At 37.4% G+C, this 27,579-nt stretch overlaps 1 protein-coding gene, 2 long non-coding RNA genes and 1 pseudogene across 3 annotated transcripts; all 4 read right to left on the reverse strand.

Moving 5' to 3' along the window:
* The window catches only part of LOC111347050 (natural resistance-associated macrophage protein 2-like), a 118,037-nt pseudogene that overhangs the window by 64,481 nt on the left and 25,977 nt on the right, over positions 1 to 27,579 (reverse strand).
* LOC148719129 (uncharacterized) lies at positions 5,079 to 9,026 on the reverse strand. Its single transcript, XM_088741319.1, has one exon. It carries the CDS (start codon positions 8,911 to 8,913, stop codon positions 7,270 to 7,272), a length of 1,644 nt encoding a protein of 547 aa, XP_088597445.1. The 5' UTR covers positions 8,914 to 9,026; the 3' UTR covers positions 5,079 to 7,269.
* On the reverse strand, positions 15,953 to 16,467 carry LOC148719130 (uncharacterized). The gene is made up of 2 exons (XR_015994168.1): positions 16,313 to 16,467; positions 15,953 to 16,224 (listed from the first exon to the last, which is right to left on the reverse strand). It is a non-coding gene; the product is annotated as an uncharacterized LOC148719130 (long non-coding RNA).
* LOC148719131 (uncharacterized) lies at positions 21,695 to 23,765 on the reverse strand. The gene is made up of 3 exons (XR_015994129.1): positions 23,659 to 23,765; positions 22,417 to 22,901; positions 21,695 to 21,816 (listed from the first exon to the last, which is right to left on the reverse strand). It is a non-coding gene; the product is annotated as an uncharacterized LOC148719131 (long non-coding RNA).

Genomic DNA, 27,579 nt, shown 5'->3' on the forward strand with positions numbered 1-27,579 from the left:
TCAAGTTTCTTTATTATTAATGGCAATTGTGTCAGTTTTACTAGGAAATATTGTTTCTTTCATTCCTTCTTCAAATGTTAAGCTCAGTGCATAGTGGATTATATTTAATCCGAAGGCATGGAATCCTTGTCATAGCAAGAATATTGAAAGTTGCCTTTATTTGCTTAGGCAAATTATCACCTCCACAGGGTATTTGCCGGGAGTTGAAATTATTTTAATCAGAGCAGGTGAAAACATTGATTTATGTCAAACATTCATGTGAACTCTTCTGATTTTTAGAAATAAGAAAGTGAATAAATTTAAAATAAATATAATAAGGAGACTGTTGTTTATTACAGAAAGTAGGTTCAGTTCTTTTTTAATTTCATGAATATAAAAAAAAAAAAGAATGCAAGATACAGTCAAACCTGTATTGCAGCAGTGGCTCTTGAGGAATGGCAGTGTGTCACCACTTGATGCAAATTAATGGCTTAATTAGTACAAGTTGACTAACAAATGACATGAGTAATCTGTGTGTAATATTTGTCCAAACAGTCCAAAGAAGTAAGATCACTTGCAATGTAATGATGACATTAAAAATCATAATACAGATGAAAAGATAAAATGCACTGATTGGCTAAAAACTGCTGCATTTTTTGTGTGACACAAGTGCACAGTTATGACACATTAAATTACAAAGTGTATGCACTGTTAAAATTTTCTCTGTTTTGACTTTCTGTGATGCTTTTTTCCTGTAAGCTACAACATGATTTCTTGTGCCACTTGGTGAAAATAAGCATTTGTTAATTTTTACAAATTGCACTTGCTTTATGGACTTGTGCAATTTTGCTGCCTTTAAAAAACTAACTTATGCTTATCAATACCACAATGCACTCAAAATCAAACCTATACATTGTAATTCAAAGTTTTCAGTGGTAGAGCATTTGATGGTGAAATCAGAAGTCTTGGGGTTAAACCCCTAGCTTGTAGGAACTGAGATTATTTCCTCACTTTTCCCTTGTGACGAAACAAATAACAAGTTTTTATTTAGGACGGTGAGCGCAGTCGTTAAGATAAGTCACCTTTAGTTTTTTATCAAGTTGATAATCAGTCAACCATAAAACTGCAGAGGATAAGGTGAAGAACAATTTATGAATTGAAAGTAAAAATCAATGTTCAATTTGGAGACACTTTCATTCCTAACATCGTTCTTCACCAAAGACAAAATTATGTATCAAACAGTCAATCACAGAGCAAATGATTTAAATCAGGAAGAAACAAAACAATCAGCATTTGATAATCATCCACATTTAAAAATCTTTATTTTAAGTGCTTAGCTTTGCTTCTACACTGATAATTAAAAAAGTAACTAAACCTATAACTGGTTGATTGCAATCAAATGTTATCATATAGTCAATGGTAAATATTTTTTTTTATCCAACTTGAATAGCTAGCTTCTACAGATACAAAAGTGCATTGGCAAAGCTTGAAATTTATAATATAAGAACAATACAACTTAAAAATGGTGTTGCAACCAACTGAATAACGAGAAAAACTACCTGTAGTTCCAAAAATGTTTAGGATTTTCAATATGAAAACTTTCTTAAAACCTTTTAAGAATACATGCTACAGAGTGAGATGATGTCATGCTTTTTTAATTTGACTTAAAATAGAACTAACCTAAAGGCAAAAGCAATTAATCATGCACTTATGCAACATTTCTTAAACAATTGTTTCAGATTTATTAAGGGTATTTATAAGAAAATTCATTACTTGACCAGGGAATTCCGCATTAAATTGCATACAAAAACCGATATCACACGAATCGCGAAGCAATGAGTGCGATATCGGTTTTCAAATGCAATTTACTGTGTAATTCATAAGTGAAGTAATGGATTAACTACAAGTTGACCAGCAAATGACACAAGTTATGTTTGCATGTAATATTTGTCCTAACATTCCAATGAAAGATAATTTGCAATGAGTTTGTCTCTCTTGACTTTGTGTGATGCTTTTATTTGCGAGTTACTAACAAGTAACAAGATGATTTCTTGTGTAATTTGGTGAAAATAACCACTTGCTAATTTTTACAAATAGCACTAATCTTGCTTTATGGGCTTGTGCAATTCTGTTGTCTTTGAAGAACTTACTTGTGTTTATTAACACCAAATTGCACTCAAAATCAAACCTATACATTGTAATTAATTCAATCATAGAGAATCTGATAGTGAAATCAGAAGTTTCAGGGGTCAAACCCCTAGCTTGTGGGGACTAAGACTATATCCCAGTTTTGGCCTGGTGACAAAACAAATGACAAGTTTTTATTTACTTGTCACAAATGACCCTAATTTCGGCCAAGTTGTCAACACATTTTATGTTCTCAGTGGTAGAGCATCATTCTGATGGTGAAATCAGATGTTCCAGGGGTTAAACCCCTATAACTTATGGGGACTGAGATTACTTCCCTGCTTTGGCCTTGTGACAAAACAAATAAGGTTTTATTTAGGAAGGCAGGCACAATTGTTTAGAAAAGTCAACTTTAGTTGTTTTTCTTTTCCAAGTTGATAACCAGTCAACCAGAAAACTGCAGAGGATGAGGTGAAGAGAAAATTATGAATTATGAACTCCACCAAGGAGACTGTTGTTTATTAAAGAATGTCGGTCCATGCAGTTCTTTTTTAATTTGACGAATATAAAAAACATAAAAGTTTTCAAGATACACTCAAACCTGTATTGCAGCAGTCACTCTTAAGGAATGGCAGTGTACTAGTGTCACCACTTGATGCAAATTAATGGCTTAGTACAAGTTGACCAACAAATGACATGAGTGATCTATGTGTGTAATATTTGTCTAAACAGTCCAAAGAAGAAAGATCATTTGCAATGTATTGATGACATTAAAAATCAGAATACAGATCAAAAGATTAAATGCACCGATTGGCTAAAAACTGCTGCATTATTTGTGTGACACAAGTGCACAGTTATGACAAAAATTACAAAGTGTATGCACTAGCTGTTAAAATTTTCTCTGTCTTGACTTTCTGTGCTGCTTAATTTTTTCATGTAAGCTACAACATGATTTCTTGTGCCACTTGGTGAAAATAAGCATAATTGTTAATTTTTACAAATTGCACTAATGCTTTATAGGCTTGTGCAATTTTGCTGTCTTTAAAAAACTAACTTATGCTTATCAACACCAAATTGCACTAAAAATCAAACCTATACATTGTAATTCAAAGTTTTCAGTGGTAGAGCATTTGATGGTGAAATCAGAAGTCTTGGGGTTGAACCCCTAGCTTGTAGGGACTGAGTATATTTCCTCACTTTTCCCTTGTGACGAAACAAATAACAAGTTTTCATTTAGGACGGTGAGCGCAGCTGTTAAGAAAAGTCACCTTTAGTTTTTTTTTTTCAAGTTGATAATCAGTCAACCATAAAACTGCAGAGGATATATAGGGTGAAGAGCAAACTATGAATTGAAAGTAAAAATCAGTGTTCAATTTGGAGACACTTTCATTCCCAACATCGTTCTTCACCAAAGACAAAATTACATATCGATCAGTCAATCACGGAGCAAATTATTTAAATCAGGAAGAAACAAAACAATCAGCATTTGATAATCATCCACATTTAACAATCTTTAATTAATTTAAGGGCTCTGTTTTGCTTCTACACTGATAATTAAAAAAGTAACTAAACCTAAGTGGTTGATTGCAATCAAATGTTATCATAGTCAATGGAAAATATTTATTTTTATCTAACTTTAATAGCTAGCTTCTAAAGATACAAAAGTGCATTAATTGGCATAAGCTTGAAATTTATAATATAAGAACAATTTACAACTTAAAAATTGCAACCAACTAAATAACGTTGCAACCAACTGAATAACGAGAAAAACTACCTGCAGTTCCAAAAATGTTAAGGATTTTCAATTTAAAAACTTTGCTATAACCTTTTAAGAATCCATGGTAGCTAGGCTACAGAGTGAGTTGATCTCATGCTTTTTTAATTTGACTTAAAATAGAACTTAAAGGCAAAAGCAATTAATCATGCACTTATGCGACATTTCTTAAAACGATTGTTTCAGATTTATTAAGGGTATTATAGGAAAATTCATTACTTGATGAGGGAATTCTGCATTAAATTGCATACGAAAACCGATATCACACGAATTGCGAAGCAATGAGTGTGATATCGGTTTTCAAGTCAAATTTAACCTGGAATTCATAAGTGAAGTAATGGATTAAATACAAGTTGACCAGCAAATGACACGAGTGATCTTTGCATGTAATATTTGTCCTAACATTCCAACGAAAGATAATTTGCAACGGGTTTGTCACTCTTGACTTTGTCTGATGCTTTTTTTTGTGAGTTATCAACAAGTAACAAGATGATTTCTTATGTAATTTGGTAAAAATAAGCACTTGTGAATTTTTACAAATAGCACTCATCTTGCTTTATGGGCCTGTGCAATTCTGTTGTCTTTGAAGAACTTACTTGCGTTTATTAACACCAAATTGCACTCAAAATCCAACCTACATTGTTATTCAATGGTAGAGAATCCGATAGTGAAATCAGAAGTTTTAGGGGTCAAACCCCTAGCTTGTGGGGACTTAAAGATTATATCCCAGTTTTGGCGTGGTGACAAAACAAATGACAAGTTTTTATTTACTTGACACAAATGACCTTAATTTCGGCCAAGTTGCCTACACAAATCATGTTCTCAGTGGTAGAGCATCATTCTGATGGTGAAATCAGAATTGGAAATTCTAGGGGTTTAAAACCCCTAGCTTGTGGGGACTGAGATTATTTCCCTGCTTTGGCTTTGTCACAAAACAAATAAGTTTTTGTTTAGGAAGGCAGGCACAATTGTTTAGAAAAGTCAACTTTAGTTGCTTTTCTTTTCCAAGTTGATAACCAGTCAACCAGATAAAATTCAGAGGATAAGGTTAAGAGCAAATTATGAATTGAAAGTCAAGATCAGTTTCAACTTGGAGACACTTTCCTTCCCAACATCTTTCTTCACCAAAGACAAAATTACATATTAATATTGATCACAAAGTAATTACTTAAATCAGGAAGAAATAAAAGAAACAGCATTTGATAATCAACAACACTGAACAATCTTTATTTAAGTACTTGGTTTTGCTTCTGTACAATGATAACTGAAAAAGCAACTAAACCTCACTGCAGTTGATTGTAATTAAATGTTATCGTAGTCGATGGAAAATATATTTTTTTATCCTACTTCATTAGCTAGCTTCTACAGATACAAAAGCACATTGGCATAAGTTTGAAATTTATAATATAGAGCAATACAACTCAAAAATGGTTTTGCAACCAATAATAAGAAAAACTACCTGTAGTTCCAAAAATATTTGAGGTTTTCAATATAACTTTCCTGTAATCTTTGGGAACCCATGGTAAGACTACAGAGTGAGTTGATCTCACTTTTTTTTAAATTTGACTTAAAAAAAGAACTAAGGCAAAAGTGATTAATTATCTATGGGACATGTCTTACACAGTTGTTTCAGATTTATTAAGGGTATAGTACAGTATAGGAAATTACACTCTGCTAAAAAAATTATGTTTGTATTGGCCCTGAAAACCCCCATCAAGGGAGTGGTCAATTAAACCTGTAATCAAGTGAACCCGTGCCTCTGGGAGTGTTCCTCGTTGATTGCTCTATCAACTGAGTCACAAAGTTGAACACCAAGAGCAGGACAAGAAGCATTCCATCAGTTGCAATCACAACCTGTTCAAAACATGATTAATTTCATTTGCTGCCAACACATTCCCTGTGTAAGAAGCAAAGATCCCACTGAAAATTTCCTAGCTTATCACATGCGAATTCATAGCTCATCTGTTTGAGTGGCCAACAAATATATAGAGGCACAGGTTTGTACTCTGTAAAATCCTGACTTTTTTAGGCTTCTTCAACTGTGAGGATGACCTCCTTACTGATGTAATTATGGAGGGTTGCTACAGATAAGGAGTTTTTGGAAATTTCTAGAAGGCTAATTAGTTGTGCTAACTGGATACCAGGGCAATTTCATGCAATGCTCTGGAAATTTCTACTATGTGTTAGAAAGGCCCATAAAATATAGAAAAGAGTTATTTTGTAACCTTCAAGAACACTCTAAAATGCTTAATAAATGTACATAAATTGCCATTCACCCATCAGAGTTGATTGTCATTGACTGCAAGACTGCTAAGTATTTAAAGAAGTTAAAGAAGGCCATTGTGGTCTAATCTAGGGATGCTTTCCTACATTCATTCCTACACACACACATGAATGCATCCCTGAAAAGGTCTTTTTAGTAGCAATATTGAAAAATCAAATGCAAATTCTGAAGAATAAAATACTTAATCAATTATGAATCGTTATTTTAATTGGTTAAAATGTATGAAACAAAAGTTGTTATATTTCTTAAAGTTGAATTGAAAGCAGTTCAAATACTATTTTTTATTTCAGAAAAGTTTGTCTAAAAGTTTATCAACAGTTTGAGAAGAGATTTTGAGATAAAAGTGTTTACTGTGATTTTTGTATCAGTGCAGTGACTCAGGAGTTTTAGCCAGTAATAGGCTGTTGTTGTTTTTATTTAACCTTACAGTTGTATCTTAAAAAAAACTATGAAGAAGGTTGAAATGTTTATGAAGAAATTTATCAGGAGATAAAAGAATAAAAGGCTCTATATATATAGCTGACAATGCACAGGACATTGATCAAATACTTTTTCAATATCTATGTACTTCCTTCAATCACAAGAATATAACTTTGGTTATTAGTGTTCTGCTTCACTCTTGTGGATTCAATCTTACCATACCATCATGTTCAAGAAAACAATATAATAACAAAAGAAAGCATTTAAATAATTTTTATAAAACCAATCAATGAACCTACAAGCAGCAACAAAATTGTTGACAAATCGATCTTTTCAACTCCATATTACTTCAGTTTTATCTCTTTTGCCCTTGTTAAGTTTACCTATTCACCATCGTCTCTTCCCCTCCCCCCCCCCCAAAAAAAAAACAAAAGAGATGGTCTATCGTGATTCCATGAACTTTTAGCAAACATTGAATGGGGGAGGGGGTCGGTTAATAATTTTGAGTGGGGTAGAAACAGGACTGTTTTTCTACACGTAACTCTTAATTCTCAAACATCATGTGTAAACTAATCTTGACGCTGATTGTAGCTAAGAGAATATTAGAGCCGTGATGGAGAATTGCGATGCTTACCCTAAAAGTCCCTACACATTCCCAATAACAGGAAAACATCAAAACAGCAGTTTAAAAAACTAATACCTTGTGACTTAGATTAATATGTGCAACAACAGCAATGCGTCCCTCAGTAGTCACTGTAATCCCTTTTACGTCATTGATCCCATCAATTTGGATTTCTACACTACGCACAAACTCACCATCTTTGCTGTATATCTCAAACTGCAGGAGTTCTTTCCCTATTCTAGCACCAGCGATGACGACATGTTCACCTGTTCGGTGAAATGTAATCCTTGTGTAGTCACAGTCATTTCTTTGCAGTTTAAATATTTTAAGATGGTCACCGTGTTCACTGAATATGTGAACACCTCTCCAGTCCACTACCATAACACGGCCATCAGTAGCGACAGTGACATCCAACGCACCCTTCAATATTGCTTCGCCAAAACTGCGAACAAACTCTACATTAGTGTCATACTCCTCCACCTCCATTCCTACTGTCAGTACTTTTCCCGTGTCAGTCACTGACAGTCCTCTGTACCAGTCCTTTCTCCTCAGACGAAACCGGTGATACGGGTCACCGGTTTTCGTAAGTTTATAAATCCAGCAAGATAACATAGGCTCTGCCGCATTCCGCATCGGTAAGGTCAGTACAAAGATGTTGTCGTTCGTGTCTGTGGCTACACCTCTGATAGATAACCTTGTATCTACATCATCATTAGGGAGACTGAAATGTTTAACAAACTTGCCGCTGCTGTCAAACACCTTCACACAACCATCCTCGTAATCCCCGACAATGAATTCTCCGCCGGAGTTTGTAGCGATGCCCATCGGCATCTTCAGCTTGTGCTCCCCTTCGTCCTTCTGACCAAATGACAATGGTTTAACAAACCAATGCTCCATACTTTGTTTAAGTAGTACTTTAGTAACTCTTGCGTCATACAATGGACTGATTTTGTTTTCTCCAGTATCAATAGGAGGCCAGCTCAAAAAGTGTGCGTCTCCACCAATCGTTCGCGTGACATCGTAGATGACATGATTTACGTGACAGACACTGGAGAAAATTTCCCTTCTTTCTTCTTGACTGAAAAAACCTCTTACTGCCTGGATGCCTTTCTTGAGCTGAACATCAAAGCTATTTTGCACTGCAGGTAGACAGTTTAATTCCTTTACACACACTCTGCATGGTGTTACTGCATCAGCAGGATTGTCTACTGTCTCTAATATGGTCGCCATAACTCGATACTTCATGGCCAGAATACGGTCAGATATTTTGAGGCCTTCGTTTTTAAAAGCTTCAGTAGCTTTTCTTCGAGCATCTTTAAATCTCTCCTTTGCAGTGGAAAGCTTTCTTGTAGCTGATTCATCCAGGCCAGTAAGCTCCAACCTTCTAATTCCTTCAATAAGAGAAAGCGCTTCATCACAGGCCGCATCTGCTGTTACCGCACCACACTCGCTTCTAGACTTTGCGATCTTAAACGCTTCAAACAAGAACGCCATTCCTTCCTCGAAGAAGCTGATACTTGTTTCTAAATCTTTCCTTGATAAAGCGTCCAACTTTGACTTGATGTCGTCGATTTCACGGACGATCAAGGAGTGGAATTTCTGGTCTGTTACATCGCCATCTTTGAGTTTTTCCGCGAGCTCATCTCTGCCTTTTGTTACGAGTAAGCCAATAGTTGCTTTAAACACAGCAGTTACAATCGAAGACATAACTTGAATCCTTTTTTCTTAGGTGACACTACTTTACACAGTGCAATAGAGTTTGAACAAAATAAACATGCAGTTTTCCAAAATTCCGCTTATCAATTTGGATCAAAGTTTCAGTTCAGTAGTTTCAGTGCTTTGTAAAAGCTCAAGACAACAGGCGATCTAACAATCTTAACCAACCGTATCGTCATCAGGGGAAAGAATAATAACGATCCCAGTGGTAAGAATTTCAAAAATTTGTAGTTAAAGTTTGTCTTAAAGAGTAACGAGGTTGGAAGTCGTTTCAACTCCTTCATTACTGGTTCTTTTACAGCGGCGTAATAGACCTGGAGAATGATGACTGAAAAAACTGACCGGAATGCAGGTATCAATGAAAGAAAAAACACTCCATGAACCAAATGAGCTGAAGCAAACTCAATATTCATTGTCATCTTACTTCGCCTCAGGCTCAAAACACTTTTTATGTATTCGGCTTCAATTGATGAAACGAGACATAAGTAACTGCGAAAACGTTCTCAAACCAATGTGAGTCTCACACGGTTTACTTTTTATGGCATATTGATTAATTATTTTCGACTGGAATAATATCAACATCTTTCGTGTTTAATAAACCCGATTTCAAAACATTTCCATTACTGACTCGATATAAGAAGATTGTTGACCTTTAAGAAATCACGTCAATGATAATTAGTGTTTTTGTCGACGGAAACAGATGTAATTTTTTTACAGCTGAAGTCAGTTGACATTTCTAGATTTCAGTCGAAAACTATGGCCTTCCTTTCTGCAACTAGGTTACGATAAAACGACATCTTTTCCGAATTATATGTCCGTAAATGTTCCAGAATATCTTTCAAGATCTTGATTCATCTCCATAAAATATAAACATCAAAGTTTGCTTAAGGGTAATGACGCAGTTCAGAAATAGCTCGTCATTGTTTCGCTCCGCTTTTTGTTGTGTCCCTGAAGGAAGCCGCTAGGTTGTTTGTTTTTCATCCCACAACGTAATGAGTGTAGTCTCACTATTTAAAAAACAGTGCTATTTTTTCTTCACGAGAAGCAAGTTGATTTAAATTGACCCTTTCTTGTCCTGAGGTTTAACCACTAACCATTAATACCATTTCGGCAGGAACACTCCGAGGAATTGGAAAGTTTGTTTTTGAAAATCAAGATCAAAATCTTATAATTAAACTCTATATTCTGCTTTATGGCTGGAAAAGATTCTTTTTTTCTAGTTGGGTATCTACTCAAGACCGTCGAAATCGTAATTTTTTTTCTCTTTCGGAAAAGTGAAATTAAATGCTGTCACATTCACTTAATTCCGAACTTTCTTCAAGTGTATCATTCTTGATGGGGAGTGTAACGTTATTTCCTATTAATAAATAAAGGCTGATAGTTTCTAAAGAAACTGTTTGGGGCTGCGTCGGTGGGGGTAACGAAATAATTTGAATATATCAACAAAGTTGAAATGATAAATTGGCCACCGTTACGATTATAAAAGCTGACGTTTCGAGCGTCAGCCCTTCGTTGAACTTCATATATTCATCATATCTGATTTATCATCACGGGTTTATTACGAATCAACTTAACGGCCTGCTCCCAGTTGGCTTTTTAGCTCAATTGGTAGAGCGCTGCACTAGTATCGCAGAGGTCAGTGGTTCGAATCCCGTACAGACCTGATTTTTTTCAGGTCTGATTTTCGCTATTGCATAAATAGCGCATTCTACTGCGAGGATAGTGCATCATACGTATCTATAACCGCAGTTCAAAATATATGAACTTCATATATTCATCATAACTGGATATCATGTTTCCGAAGACCTAATTTTCAAAATCTTGGACCACTCAGAAGGGGAACAATTCGATCTCCAAACCCCCCTTGATCTAAATCCTGGATCCGCCCTATTTACATTGTTACCTCCACCGACGCAGCACCACAGTTTCTTTAGAAACTTATACCCCATGCAAATAGAGATTGGTTGGTGTTTGTCTGACTCTGAAAATTGTTTGGAATACACCAGACGCGTTATTCCAAGCACCAAGCTAATGTGATCCAAAAACAAAATCATTGTTTATTAAGCACTGCACTCTCACGTCGATTTAACATATTTTTTCTGCTAGAAGCCCAGCGGTTTGTACATAAATTAAAGCTAGAGTTAAGCGAAATTTAAGCCAAAGAGAGGGGGTTCAGCTTATAGTCAAGAGTTTTCGAAAAAAAAAGAAGATTTAGTGCATTTGAACAACACCAAATGGACATGTTTTCATTTAGAAACCGAGCTAAGTCGAGAGCGCGAATGGACAGAAGTCCGAACCGCTTTGGGGTCTCATCCTTGTTAAAATCCTCGACAATTGCAAGGAGTAGCCCTGTCGCTGTCTTGTCTTGTTGATATATAGGAACAAGCAATTAAAACTATACGATGCTCTGGGTAGATTTTGCAAACCGGAACAACTAGTTGTACCTTTCGTTACACAAAACTACTGTATCACATTTAAGTGTTCACTCAATCTTGGTGACATTTTAATTGGTTAAGGTGTCCTCTTCATGGAAATTAAAGGCGGGCTTTCGGACCCAGAAAATGTTTCCTTTTCCCTTGAATAAAGGTGGTAAAATTTTGTGAATTACGTTGAATGAAGGTGTAACTATAACTGAACTGTACAACCGCTTGGCCGTGGAAGGTCTGCGTATACAAGATTAGGTTTCTCCTATACAGAAGTGTCGTTTCGATAGACTAACAAATACAAACGTTTTATTAACATTTCTCCGGGACCAAACTTGTTTTCCCTGAATGAAGGTGTTCCCAAATCAATGGTGTTCTTTCCACGGCAGAATGGTAAAAGAAAATGCAAATGTTTCTGAGGAATGAAAACCAACTCTCTTGAGCCCTTTAAAAATGTCTGTATATTTAGCGTTCACCCAATTTTGCTTGAGGAGAATGGAACGTTCTTTTATTCAACACAGAGGTATCCATCTACTAACTTTTTATAAATTGAACATTTTTCTAAAACCGAACTTGTGCCCCCCCCACTCCTCCCTTTCCCCTCTCGGATAGGCGAACCAAAGAAGAATTCCCAAAGGTATTGCAGTTTGAACATTTTGAGCTCTTTCGTGAATAGCCTTTATTCAGCATGCATTAGAATTTATTAAAAAACATTTTTCACCTTGTCTTTACGGCTAAGTCGTTCTTACTAAGAACGGATCTTCTTACTGTAGCATTCAAGATCAAGGACCGGTAGAAGGATTCAATAGCAAGGTATCACATGTCGGTAATTTTGTCCGTTCTGTTACTTGGTTAAAAAAATATCCTATTCACCATTCAATTACGTATTCCTTTTTTCATTGTTTGTCACAAAGCTGTTCATATCATTTATAACACTACCTAACATGGTCTACAAAATCTCTCCCTTACTTTTAATCTTGAAAAAAAAAATTGCCTAGCTTCATCGTGAAATAACATGAATCAGGTCTTTTCAAAACTACCAGAAACAAAATAAAAACAAATCACAGTTTCACGGGTACTCTTTTTTTCTACCTATTTCCTGATAAATATCGTCGTTCATTCACAAATCCTGTATGTTGAAGTCAGCGTATCTTTTAGACAATGAGTGACATTAGGGAGGGGGGAGGGGAAACAAACCAGTCAAACGTCAGCGCATTTGCAAACGCTGTCGTAGCTAGGCGCAACTCTTGGCGCATGTTTTGGGGCTGCTATAACCAGGTTGCCCCTAGAGAGCTAACCAAACACACTCGCCATTAAGTCGAGGTGTTTTACTTAACAATTGGTTCATGCTTTAGCGTGCACTATCGAGTTATGGAGCACGCGGGAAGTTTGGAGAGCACGAAAGAAGCGTAAGAGTTGCCCGAGGCGATAGCCGAGGGCAACTCTAGCTTCTTGAGTGCTCTCCAAACTTCCCACGTGCTCCATAACTCGATAGTGCACAGCTGAAAGCATGAACCAATTGTTTTAGAACATAGCCGGTGGAATTGTGCCTCAAATGCAACGCGAAAAATGGACAACAATATCAGTTGTAGCGAATCGTGACGGCGCTGATGCCGAGTCTCCTTTTCCTTTGTTTTTCTCTTTTTCTGCCTCATTTAAGAACTCTAGCCCATGGGAAAAGGTCGAAACATTGTCTTCGTGTTCGGACTAGCAGGCCGAGTTTCTGTTTGTATCCATTATTGTCGCGAAATGTATTATTTTTCCCCGCACTAGCAATGGCCGCTCGCGCGAAAAAAAAAATTTCTGGCGAGGTCGGATTTGCTGACGCTATCGGCGTGCACTATCGGGATTTTGAGCACGCTTACGTATAATGAATTTGATTGCGCGACTCTGCTAGCTATGTTCTAAATGTGTATAAACTTTCTTTTTAAATTCTGAAAACAAACCAAATGGCACATGAACAGAAGCAGTTTATCTGTCGTTCTTATCAAAAGCTTACGAAAGTAACACATTTTGGTAAGTACTTGGTGTGATCTTTAATGTATGTTAATGTATGCAAATGACCATGTATTCCCACATGTTCTTATGTATTGATGCATAGCGGTATGAAGGATTTCACCAAGTACCTACCCACATTTTACGCCGTGCTGCTGGCCAGTTGAACGTACGCGCTCATGAAATTCTCAGATAAGTAATCAGTGATTTAAGGCTAGTGTTTAAAATAGCTTATAAACATAAAAATTGACGATCGTTTAATTCCAGAAATTTACAGCAGTAAAGCTTGAAAAAATAGTTAACTTTCCAGTAAATGGAATATTAAAACACCATTTCCATACCTTGATGAAATCCATGAAGGTGAACCCAAGCGCAAAATAAACCTAATATAATAAATCACGAAGCCAACATCGTTATCATTATCATTTTGTCAGGCCCTGTCCATTCGCACTCTTGTTAAACTTGAAAACGAACTCTCCTTTCTCCTAAAAAGGAAAAAAAGAGTTCTGCTGTTGCACATTTCAACTCTTTCCTCTCATCCACAACAAATTGCATCCGATAGGGTAATGGGTTCCTGCATACGAGGAGTCGTCATATATGACGTACCCACTACACAACGTCCTCCGTCCAAAGTGAGAGATGGAGGGGGGGGAGATCTCTTCTTCAGGGGGGGGCGCGTTTGAGTTAAGTAGGTACACCATAAAAATCATCCTATGGAGACTGTTGTTGGGTCGCTAGCCCATATTATATTGGTAATTGTTTTTACCGGATAAGTGGCCGGAAGGCGAAATTGCAGACGATGGGAAACCCGAATTGATGAAGTCTCCTTTACAGCCGTTATTTGGTCTCGCCACGCAAAATGCATTCTTTCCCGGCCCGTCAACAGGTAATCGGCCGCAAATTATAATGCCCGATAAAATCCATATATCTTATTAAACTTTTTTTCGTGTATTACCGCTGAGTATTTTTACGAGTTGTGCCGTATTTTCATGATTAACAACCTCCCGCGTGCATCCATTACTCGATGGTTGCACGCTGTATGCTAACCATTTCTTAAGTGAACTGAGAAGACTAAAATTGATGAGGATCAATAAAAAAATGAAAACTTCGGTTTAAAACCAGGGCATAGAAATCCAAGTACTGGATACTAACCAATAACAAAAGAAAAGTGACGTAGAAAAGAAGTTACAATCCAACAAGAATATACGATACGTGGTATTTCAGACTAAAAAACAACAGAGAAAATGACAGCAGAGAAGCATTAGAGCGACAAGCAAAGATCTGGAACAAATAGCACATTTAGACTCTCGTGTTTTTTAAAATGAAACCCAACCGATCATCCAGCAAGAATAGGGCTCCAAGCTTTCAAATTTCAAAGTTGGCCTGCTATTGATCTAATTTTTCGAGAATTTTCAAAACAGTGTAGGAAAAAAAAGGGTTATTTAGGGCAAATAATTCGCAATAAGCGGACTTCTCTTAAGTTTACCAGGAAGTTAAGATTATTACGCAAGTCGTGAATGATTTAAATATTAATATCGTAGAGATGGGTCAAATCAAAACTCACCACATACTCTGCGACAAAAAACATGTTGATCCCTATAACTACAACGGATAAAAACCACGCTACACCTTGCATCACCCCAGCGATGAAAACAACAGGACGATAATTAAATGGATTTCTATGAAAAACTAGAAGAGCCAAAAATAAATACAGTCCAAATGGTATCGAATGATCATGAAAGTCGCTAAATGTCTTATTCTATGCTCTCAGTTTGTTTGTTTGTTGCGAACAAGAGAAAAAGTAACACATTTTCGTGTGCTTTGTTTTTCGAATTACCTCCACAAACCAAGAACCAGCAAAGCTTAATATAAAAAAAGGATTGGCTATAATTGTTGTCATTTAAAACGCTGGTACAAGTCAGTTAACATTGACCCAATTCTTTTAAAATTTAAAATTATACCACCATTTCGTCAGAACCAACACGGACGTTGGAGGGTAACCAACCACACTAAGGCCGAATTAGCTGCCACATATTTTCCCTTCAATTACTTACGAGAACTCAGAGTTTCATCAAAGTAACACCCTCCGGATTATAGGCTTGTCTCACCACCTCGAGCTGGATAGTGTACTGAGAACAATTTTTGCGCCCCACGTGACACTTACAAGTAAATTTTCCACAGCATTTATTAACGAATTGCCCTCAAAGCCGCGCTCTAGATTAGACTCTACGGGATCTTTTACACGGTGGAAATGGTACAGCATAGTATTCACCAACGCATAGAAACAATACACCTGTGAGTCAGCTTAGCTTACCTTCCGTTCTTAACCATTCCCATAATGGCTTCATATCTCGTAAAATGCAACACAGGAATCAGAGAAAAAGGGAGCTGGCAAGATAAGAAAAAGTACTCAGCTTAACAAAGTTCACGAGCGTCATTCGATAGTTGAAAACATTTTTGACTGCCATCGGTGCTTCTACTGATTAAAAGCTTCCGGTTCTGCGATTTACTCATCAGAAACCTAGATGCTGAATCACTTTCTTTTTTCTCCAAACCAAACAAAAGTTGCTACCGGAACCACATCACAGTTGAACCATTTCATCCCTAAGATCTCAAAAGAAGTTCTCTTTATTATCTGCCTCACAATTCTTATGATATTAGTTCGGAAAATTTGATATTGGATCAACTAATAAATCCCTATTGATATTTGTCTTTATTCTCATCACTAGTCTGCTTCATACTGTACTGATATTGTAAGGAGAAATTCTGTCTTGGTCACTCAGTGGCAGTTCAAGGGTTAAACATGGTTTTTCGAACCCTTGTGTTTTCAATTGTAGTGGAGTTCTTTTCCATCCGTAAGTATCCTTGACGTAGGTTTTCTACCCTGACAAAGCAACAGTTTAAAGGTTTCCTTCATGGTAAGATTGATAATATCGCAAATGTGGCTCGAAACTATCTCAGCCACAACTTACCTGCAAACCAAACTCTGTAGCACATTAAGGAAATCATTCATTCCAGTCAGATCCTGGACTCCGTCCTTAAAAGCCACAATAAGGTTGGAGCAATGGCGATGGATCTGGTAAATAGCACTCGCTTCCATCTTTCCCAAGAGATCTTCAAGAATCCCTGCAGTGCATAAGTGAAATCGAAAGATTTTGTCTTCTCAAGGAATTATCAACAATCGTTGACATGCGGGCAAGCACAAGTTATTCCAAGTTTAATGTGGTAAAAATCGCTTCCTACCTCCATAGCAAACTGGAAAAAAAATGATGCCATTAGCTTTCAGCAGAAGAAGGCGAGAGCAAATTCGACGAAAGAGCCCCAAAGATGAGTTCCAACTGAAGGTCCAAAGTTATTCAAGGAATCGTTTGGTTTTTCTTGACTTCGCAATGTGATTGGTTGAAAAAACTGACGCCAACCTCACAACCAATCAGATTAAAAAATAACAACTACTGCAACAGGGTCATTCGCCTTTTCCCGCGCTTAAAAGCAGTTTATTCGTTTAAACTTTCTTTTTGATAATTGATTGGCTCCTTGAGAAATTTTCTTCCCTGTTGTTGTCAAAAGCGCAGTTATCCTAAATATGATCTATTTTTAGATCAAAAGGACGATATTTTTTGAGGATTAACCACATTGACGGTAACCTTTCTGAGTGCTTACTCTAACGCTCAAGAAACACGATGGACACTTTCACATTTCCTTTGTGCGCCATGCTAAGCATAAAGCTCCAAAAACAAACAGACAAACTAACAAAACGCAAACGTGTTTTATTCTTTTATGAATCAAACGCTCGCCCTCATAGTGCCTCCCGGTTAGCTCAGTTGGTTAGAGCGCCGGATTCACGCACGAGATTAACGTGTTGTGGATGTCCTCCCCAGGAGTGGGATGGGTTGGAATTGGCTCTGAAAAGCCCCTATGGGGAGTGGTCAGCTAACGTATGTATGTATTGAAGAACTTTGACCAGCTGCAAGAATTCCAATGCCCCAAATATACAACGCGGCTTTTCAAAACATGCATCCGAGAAAGACACCCTGAAAAGATACACGGAAAGGATTTTAAAACGATCACCACTACACTGCAATAATTAACGACTTTTCACCGAACGAAGTGTGGGTGGCTCGTAATGGAGTATTCAACCAGCCGCAATGCGTCAAAGTAGATATGCACCGCTAGCCACCTATACTGAGGTGAATATTTGTTTTAGAAAATACCAAATCATCTAGATAACATAGCACAAAAAGATGATTTTAACTCACTTATTCCTGCAAAGATTGCAATATTTTCTGGCGCACACTCCACCCACGTTGCTCGGGGTGAATAACAAAGATTATTAAAAACTAGATCATTGGATAATGCAATTCAAGACTTTTTATTGGCTTAGCCATTATGGTATATCAGCCAATATACCATAAGCTACAAATATGGTAAGTGTACGGGTCAGCTTAAAATTAAAAGGGAGCTAAAAATTTAATAAAATTTAATAATTTAATTTAACGTTTTTAATAAAACAATTATTCCACTCGCGCTTGTTGGATATGAGATGATTATAGCCAACTCGGCGCTACGCGCCTCGTTGGCTATCTATCATCTCATATCCAACGCGCGCTCGTGGAATAATTGTTAAATAGTCGGAGTTCAAGCGGCCAATCAGAGCTCACCTTTAACGCTATCCACTGTTTTGGTATAAACTAATCGCTACAATTAGCTTCTTCAACTAATGTCTTACTTCTTAGTACACCAATAGTTCTAACCCCTTTGAAAAGGTCTCCGTCGATGGCTATAGTTGATAAACATAGAGAAATGAGAGTTCGATATTTTCTGATTTTATAGATTAAATTTGACAGATCAATCAAGAAACACTTTCACCAAAAGTTTACCTAATGCTTGTATTTGAAAATTTAACAAAAATTGTTCCAAGATTCTTACTTTAGGATCTCCGATCTTGTCCACATCAAATATGTCAGCTTGGCTTATGCTGTGATTAAGGCAGTTGTGATACTGAAAAGAAAGAGATTGTCAGAGTTTTCATTAAGAAATCTAGTAACACGAGAATATTGAAAGTAAAAGGGAAGGTACTCACAATAATATCAAGCAGCTAAGTGATGAATATAAAGAAAAGTTTCTGTTAGGGAGGGGGGGGGTGTAAGTTGATCAAATACCAAATTCTCCAAACTAACACCATAAGAGTTGCAATACAGACAGTATGGAGAATTATCACTCAGATCTTGGGAATGAAAGGGATACGCGTTTGCTACTTATTTTTAGTGTAATTCGTACTTATTTCTTGTTTTACGTTTTCATAACTTCTTTGTTGGTACTTTTTGTAAGTTTACAGGTAAAAACGAGCGATAAGTGAGTTTGGTAGCGTTTTTCCTCGTCAGTTACACCTTTTTTGCACGTTTCTCATACAACACGTTATTTTGCGCCCCTTTTGAAATAAGCCAGTTTCTTTTTACGCATGATCGCTTTTTTAAGTCAGTTTATCCACAGTCGCGCTCGGCACAGTTCTCTGTTTTAGAAATATTCCACTTATTCGCTATTGCAGTTGTCACTGTAGATATTTTTTTCATTTCGCTTGGTTTGTACTCTTTTTTCTGTTTGTAATTTGTTTATCTTGGTTAACTTAGCTTTGTTCATAGCTTTAGTTTCAACCAACTGCTGCTGCCGAGTAACAATAGAAAAATTTCTCAGTTAGACGAAGAGTGACCAGCATCTAATTTCTCCTTACCATACCATTCCAAAATGAAACTTTAAGGTCACACGAATAAAGGAAATGATCGGAAACTAAAGAAGCTCTTGATTGTTAAACAAGCTCTCCTTGTCAGCACCTTAGAAAATGTATAGAAAACAGTATGAAGAATATGAGTACTGATTCTGGGGTGTGTAGGGTTGACCTGTGAATGTTGACCTGTGAATGTGCTGAGAAAATCTGACCTACCACCTCTCCATACGTCCTTTTATAAAATGCCTACAAATGAAAAAAAGAAAAAATGACACATCCACAAGATCTGCCGCCTCTTTCCCTTTCTTATAGTGTTTTGCTTTTCTTTTGTTTGTGCAATTGCCTAAATTTTTTGAGCCCTTCTTGCGCAATTCCGTAGGGACGTAAAACGAGGATTACTTGGTACTGTTTTTCATCAATTTCTGGAACATCCACTGGTAAAAGCAAATAGCCTTACTCTAACAAATACTGCGACCACAACTATGTTGATGATTAATGACACGAACAGTGCAATGGCTGGAAGGAAAAAAGAAAAGAGGAGAAGGTTACATATGATGACAAGGTATATTACTGTAAACAAGCAACTCCCACGGCTCCCAAAGACATAGTCGGATCGACTGAAACAGTGTTGAAATTAATCCAGGACTGGAATTGTTTTGATTGTGAGCTTGTACATGTATACAGCCTCAAAAACCAAAACTAAGGCAATTTGATTGATTGAGAGATTTTTAGTCCTGCGGTGATCTCGTTGGTGTGGAACACTTCTATCACCTTAGAAACTTATCATAAGCAAAACTAAAGACCTTTTCGAAAAAGAAAACCCAGTGCAAAGGCTAAAATCATAATGAACGAAAGAGAACTAGTGTTAAAACTGTTAAAAGCGCGGGAAAACGCGGCTACAAAAGTCACGATTGTTTCAGTCTTGCGTGAGATTGGTTGATATGACAGCTGTTACTAAGGATATTGACATGGTATTCATCTTTCGTGCACGCCTTGATACGATTCTCGGACAATGCCGTAAGATGTATTCCATGACTAAAAAAATGAAGTGATGGTGGAATATTGATGTCCCTTATTCCGTGGTTGAAAATATAAATCAATAATATAAACCATCGAATTAGGGGAATTTATTACCTGATTCAATGAAATAATACATATTTCCTTTTTCGACCGCTTTGGAATTTTTCCTGTCTACTTCTCGAGACTACAACAAGGAGAAAGAGGAAACGTTAACGATGAGCAATATTGCAAGAATTGTCACCAGACAAAGGTCATGGGTTCAAATCCTGTAGAGGCCTGAATTTTTTTCATGTCACATTTCCACAACTACATAAGTAGGATTCATTACTGCGAGGATCGTTTTCATACATTTCAATGAGACTGCTATTAATTGGGTTTCATCGACTAAGCTGATGAGGTAAATGGGGCACCGTACATAGTTTCTTCGCTCTGACAGACGGCTAACTTTCAAAAGAGCGTTAGCCCTCGCCACCCATCATGAAGAGTTAAGAAACTATTTACGATGGCCAATTCACATTATCAACTCAGTCGAGAACTGAAAATCAAATCGTCTTGGCACAACAACATTGATTTTATTTTTTAAAATGAAAGAAATAAAGGCTTTTGTAGCCCGCAGTTAGCAAAGCTATTCTAGGCGGGCTACCTAAACAGACACTGTATAGGCTCTCACACATACTTAGCGGAGCTCAAAAATCACAACCCTCTTGACCAACATCCGCTGACCAATCACCACAGTTACCTGTGTCACCAAAGTTACCACATGGCACCACATGGCACCACAGTTACCTGTGTCTCTAGGGATTGGTTGCAAACCACCTATAGCTCGTCATTGTTTCACTCAGCCTTTTGTTATATCAAGGAAGGTCTGGGTAAGAGATTAGGTTCCAGTAACAAATTCTCCCAACATAGAAGTGTCCTTTCGAGAGAGTTACAAGTGCAAACGTTTTATAAACATTTCTCCGGGACCAAACTTGTGTTCCTTGCATGAAGTCCTTTCCACGGCGGAATGATAAATGAGAATGCAAACGTTTTTGAAGGATGAAAACCAGCTCTCTCGCACCCTTTTAATGTCTGTATATTTTGCATTCACCCATCCACTGACCTAGACATGAATTGAAAATTTTTCCATGACCGAATTTGTGCCCCCCAACACTCTTCCCTCTCGGATGGGCGTCCCAAAGAAGAAGCCCAATTAACGTATTGCTGTTTGAATATTTTGAGCTCTTTCGTGAATAAACTTTATTCAGTATACATTAGAATTTATTAAAAAAAATTAAATTGCACTTTGTCTTAACGGCTAAGAATGCATTTTCTCACGGTAGCCTTCACGATCAAGGACTGGAAGAAGGATTCAAAATCAAGGCAACATTTGTGGGTAAGTTTGTCCTTCTTGTTACTTGGTTAAAAAAATATCTCATTTAATATTCAATTAAGTATGTGTTTTTTCCTTGTTTGTCTCAAAGCTGTTAATACCTATTATTATAGCACTACCTAAGATGGTCTTTAAAATCTCTTTCTTAATTTTAATCTTCAAATATTGCCTGACTTCTTAGTGAAATAACATTAAATAACAATGGATAACAAGGCCTTCTGATTGAGTTACACACTTCTTCCCCCCCCCCCCTCGCCCCCGAGCTAAATAAACTCGGAACAACGTCAGTGTGAGATGCCATTGGAAATAGTATTATCGTCTTCTTGAATACTGTATTGAATCGCATCAGGTCTTTTCAAAAACTGCCAAACCAGAATAAAAACAAATTAAAAATTTGAAGGGTACTCTTTCCCCTACTTATTCTCTGTTAAATATCGTCATTCATTTACAAACCGCGCATATTGAAGTCAGCGTATCCTTTAGGTAATGAGGGGAGTTGGGGGGGGGGGGAGGGAGATGGAGGAGGAACAAACCAGTCAAATGTCAGCGCATCTGCCAACGCTGTGATGGCGCGGCGCAACGATCGGCGCATGTTCTCAGGTTGTTATAACCAGGTTACCTTTCAGAAGAACTAATCACACTCGCCAGTAAGTCGAGGTGTCTCACATGGGTATAACCTCTTTTCTTTAAAGCTCAAAACAAAAGAAATGGCACATGAACAGGAGCAGTTCGTCTCTCGTTCTTATCAAAAGCTTGTAAAGGTACCACAATTTACGCCGTGCTGCTAGCCAGTAGAACGTACAGGCTCAAATTCTCAGAGAAGTAATCTCAGTGATTTAAGGCCTGTATTAATAGCTTATGAACAAAAAAAGTGACTCGTTTAATACCAGAATTATATTCCAGTAGATCTTAAAAAAATAGGTAACTTTCTAGTTAATGGAATATCAAACACCATTTCATACCTTGATGAAATCCAAGAAGGTGAATCCAAGTGCAAAATAAACCTAGAATAACAGATCACAGAGCCTTTATTATTATCAATATATTTTCAGGCTCTGTCCATTCGCATTCTCATTAAACTTTCCTTTCTCCTAACGTAGAAGTAAAAAAATAATTCTGCTGTTGTACATTTGAATTATTTCCTCTCATCCACAACAAATTGAAAACGGGGAGTCGTCATATATGACGTTCCCACTACACTACGTCATCCGTTCAAACTGAGGGATGGACGGTGGGAGAGATCTCTTCTTCAGGGGGCGTGGTTGAGTAGGTACACCATTAAATCTTCCTAACGGAGACTGTTATTTATTAGGTTTCCCATAATATATTGGTAATTGTTTTTACCGGATAAGTGTGGTTAAAAGGCCAAACTGCAGACGATGGGCGACTCAAATTGATGAAGTCTTCTTCGCAGCCGTTATTTGGTCTCGTCACGCAATGTAAAGAACTAGAACGTATTCAGGTAAGATCCATGAGAATCATTTGTCCTGGTATGCAATACGAACAGGCCTTAGCTATTATGAATCTTCCAGCTGTGAAAGACCACCATGAAAATATGTGTACAGCAACATTTCGCAATACAATGAACGATCCTCGGCACAAATTAAGCAAACTTTTACCACCCCGCTATGTAAGCTCTCATAGGTTAAGGCACGAGCGTACCTTTGCTTTGCCACTTTGCAAGACAAATAGAATTAAAAACAGTTTTTTTATTGCTTCGGCCAGAATAGTCAACAGCCACAAATAATGTACAAGTTCCCTCTTACGACGAACTATGTATTTTTTTAATAATAAGATGTATACCTATACATAGTAATTTTTATTTTATATCTCTGAACACGCAATTCAGTTCATGCTGCGAAGTATTTACCAACAAAGTATCTATCTGTCTATCTATCTATCTCTACACTCTCCCCCACCATCGGCCGGAAATTATGGTACCCGATAAAATACGAGCTGTGATTGGACAAGTAGTCTTGGCGCGACTGGCTCAAAAAAATATGAACCGCGTTCTGATTGGCTACACTTAAAGAAAGGAATGTAGCTCCGATTAAAGCAGACGCCGGTGGGGTAGAGTGCGCGTCACGTGAAAAGAACATGCAACAGTGGTGTAGGAGACTAAAATCGATAAGAATAAATAAGAAATTGAAAACTGAACCTCAGTTTAAAACCTGGGCATAGAAATCCAAGCACAGGATACTTACCAATAACGAAAGAAAAGTGACGTAGAAAAGAAGGTACAATCCAACTAGAAAATAGTAACCTGTGTTACGCGGTATTTCGGACTGAAAGACAACAAAGAAAATGACAGCAGAGCAGCATTAGGGCGACAGACATTCCACGAGCAAAGATCTAAAACAAATATCATATTTTAACTCTCATGTTTTTCAAAACGAAAGCCGACTGATCTTCCAGCAGGAACAGGGCTTCGAGCTTACAAATTTCAAAGTTGGCTTCCTATTTGATACATTTTTTCCACAATTTTAAAAACAGTGTAGGAAAAAAACAAGGTCATTTAGTGCAAATAATTCGCAATGAGCGGACTTCTCTTACGTTCGCCTGGAAGTTAAGATTTTTACGCAAGTCGTAAAGGTAAACTGATTAACATGGTAGAGATGGGTCAAATCACAACTCACCACGTACTCTGCGACAAAAAACATGTTAATCCTTATAACAACGGATAAAAGCCACCCTACACCTTGCATAACCCTAGGGTTGAAAACAACAGGACGACAATTAAATGGATTTCAATGAAAGACTAGAAAAGCCAAAAAGAAATTGTCAAAACAGTATCGAATAATAAAAGTTGCTAAATGTCCTAGCTATTCCATGCTCTCAGTTTGTTTGTTTGCGGCGAACGAGAGGAAAAGTGACGCATTTTCGCTCGCTTTTTTTTTAAATTGAGTCCACTAACCAAGAACCTGCAAAACTTAATCTAAAAAAAGGATTGGCTGTCATTGCTCTCAATTTAAACTTTGGTACAAGTCAGTCAGCATTGACCCAACTCTTTCAAAATTTAAATACCATTATTTTGTCTGAAATAAAACTTGGACGTTGGAGGGTAATCATACAAAGGCCAAACTAGCTGCCACATATTTACCTTTAATGATTTACGAAAACTTAGAGTTTCATCAAAGTAACACCCTCCGGGTGATAAAGCTTGTGTCACCACCTCGTGCTGGATAATGTACTGAGAAGAATTTTTGCGTCCCATTTGACACTTACGGGTAAATTTTCTACAGCATTTATTACAGAATTTCGGAAATGCCTCAAAGTTGCGCTCTATATTAAAACCTACGGGATCTGTTATGCGCGGAAATTATACAGCATGGTACTAACCAGGGCATAGAAATAATACAAAGAGACAGCTTAGCTTACCTTCCATTCTTAAACGTTCTCATGATGGCTTTATCTCCCGTGAAATGCAACACAGGAATCAAAGCGAAAGGGAGCTGGCAAAGATAATAAAAGTATTAACAAAATTCTCGAGCGTCATTTAGTACTGAGTTGGAAACATTTTTTACTTCGATCTGTGCTTTTATTGTTACATTTACAGCTGCCAGTTCTACGAGTTACTCATCAGAAAACCAAGTGTTACACTCTTGTTTTTTTTTTTTTTTCTCCAAACCAAACAAAAGTCGCTACCGGAACTACGTCACAGTTCAACTCTTTCACTCTCAAGATCTCATAAGAAATTCTCCTTACTGTCTGCCATACACTTCTTATGATATTAGTTTGGAGAATTTGATATTGGATCAACTAATAAACCCCTTATTGATATTTTTCTTTATTCTCATCACTTGTCTGCTTCATATTGCATTGATGTTGTAAGGAGAAATGTTGTCTTGGTCACTGGCGGAAGTAAACAAGGTTTTTTCGGACAAAGGTTTTTTGCCCTTGTAATACATATATCTTATTGGACGTTTTGTTACGTAGTATCGCTGAGTATTTTTACGAGTTGTGCCGTATTTTGACGAGCCCGTAGGGCGAGTCAAAATACAAATAACGAGTAAAAATACTCAGCGATACTACACAGAAAAACATCTAATAAGTTATTTACTATCCAACACGCCAAATTGTTATTTCAGTGCGGGCGAATTTCGCGGATGTTTGTTTACGAGGAGTGCGTGACAGAAGTATGCGAAGCGGAACGGAATTGGCGCGTTGTCGTGTTACTGTTTCTATTTTCTCCAATAAATGAAGAAATTTCCTGGTCGTCTAGCTGTTTTTCTTCGTTCGATTCATCTTATAAACTTGGATCTATATTTGCCAGCCATCCCGCCTCTTCGTCGTCAGAAATATGATTCAAGTTGTCCGTCATTTTTTCTTTTTGTAGCTTCAATTCAATTCTTCGCTTGCGCGACGCGAGAAAACCTGTCTAACCAGTTCTCTGGAGAACAAATACCGCCTGACATTTGTACTCGTCTATGGCGTTATTTTTACTTTACAGCGTGCAGATGGATAATAAATGTAGTCCTTTTCCACCCTTAAAAGTGATTTTGCATTGTATTGTTTGGCTCTTAATTTTCTTTATTCTCTTGTTGTATTGTTATCAGGCTCCTTCTGAATGTGATAGTTTATGAAAATTGCAAGTGTTGATCAATTTTTTTTAAGACCAGCCTTGGAGCTGAATGAGCTACCCTGTGTAAAAAAACTTTTACTTACTCACTACTTACTTCCTTACTTCTCTATCCATATCCGAATTCTTCTTGTTTAGCAATCAAGAGCTTCATTAGTTGGTGATCATTTTCTTTATTCTCGTGACCTTAATGTATAATTGAGGGGGGATATTGTAAGGAGATATGGATGCTTGTCACTGCTAAGTAAAAAACATCGAAAGCATCGAAAACAAATAAATACCATGCACACGTAAAACCTACCATTTTTCCACACCACCTTGCCTCGGGAGAAGAGGTTCCAATCAAGTCTACGGTATGGAAACCTTGACTGCATGCGGGTTGAAACATGGCTGTTACGGATGCGTTTATGCCCCAAAATGATCTCATTAGCACTTTACTCAATGCTGCCACTGAATAGTATTTATCCTTCATCGTCCGCCTCAGAAAACCGCCAGCAGAACTTGTCATGCGTTACCCTTTATGCGGGGATTCCCCGACCTCCCACAGATGACGTAAAACGACAACACATGTGACAGCATTTCTGAGAAAGACGCAATCCTTGCTTCATCGCGGAGGCGACGAAACTCATTATGATGAGGTGGTGAACACATGTTCCAAGGAAAAGAAAACGATCGACCTTAATACTAAACTTGGATGAAGGTAATGAAACTACATAACAGAAGCGACCTGCATTCCATCGACTTTTCTCGTTGATTGATGCAATATATATGGCTTGCGTTATTAACCGAGCGTGAGGTCAAGATCACGGCCGGACATTGGCCGAGTTATTGCTTTTTGCATATTTACGGACCGAGGGACGAAGTCGAAGTCAATAAAAAATGCAAAAAAATGACGAGGCTAATATCCAGCCATCTTGACCGAATAAGCTTGGTTAAAGAAGGGTTTAGGATATTGCAAGAGATTTTGCGTTATGAGAATGACTTGTTTACTCGAGAACCGGGAAACAAAGCCAACTGACTGTTTTTAGCACAACAAACTCAAGAGAGTTGTTTCTGTTTTCTTTGTTTGGACCATCTTCTGTCGCTTGTACATTCCTATTATCATCAATCACTATCATAAAACTGTTCCCAAATGAAAGAAAATAACTATAACATTTGCTCAGGAAGAGAAAGCACAGCCAAAATTCAAACAAAATCACACTTAGGCAATATGTTTATTTCAATATTTGATTGTACATTTTACGCTTCAATACAAAACATACCTAAACCTCAAGGAGCAAGGCCTACGTCATATGAACACACACACACACATACATACATACAAACAAACATACATACATTAATTGACCACTCCCCATAGGGGCTTTTCAGGGCCAACACCAACCCATCCCACCCAGGGGAGGACATCCACCACACAGTAATCTCGTGCGTGGGAAATTACTGTCTCCTACCCCTAACCCTGCAGAAGACGGGGCCTACGGTTTAATGGTAGCTCTGAGAATTTACTATTTAATCAACCAACATCCCTGACAACTGACACTAATTG

The sequence above is a fragment of the Stylophora pistillata genome, chromosome 12 (genome assembly GCF_964205215.1).
Source record: "Stylophora pistillata chromosome 12, jaStyPist1.2, whole genome shotgun sequence".
Lineage (NCBI taxonomy): Eukaryota > Metazoa > Cnidaria > Anthozoa > Scleractinia > Pocilloporidae > Stylophora > Stylophora pistillata.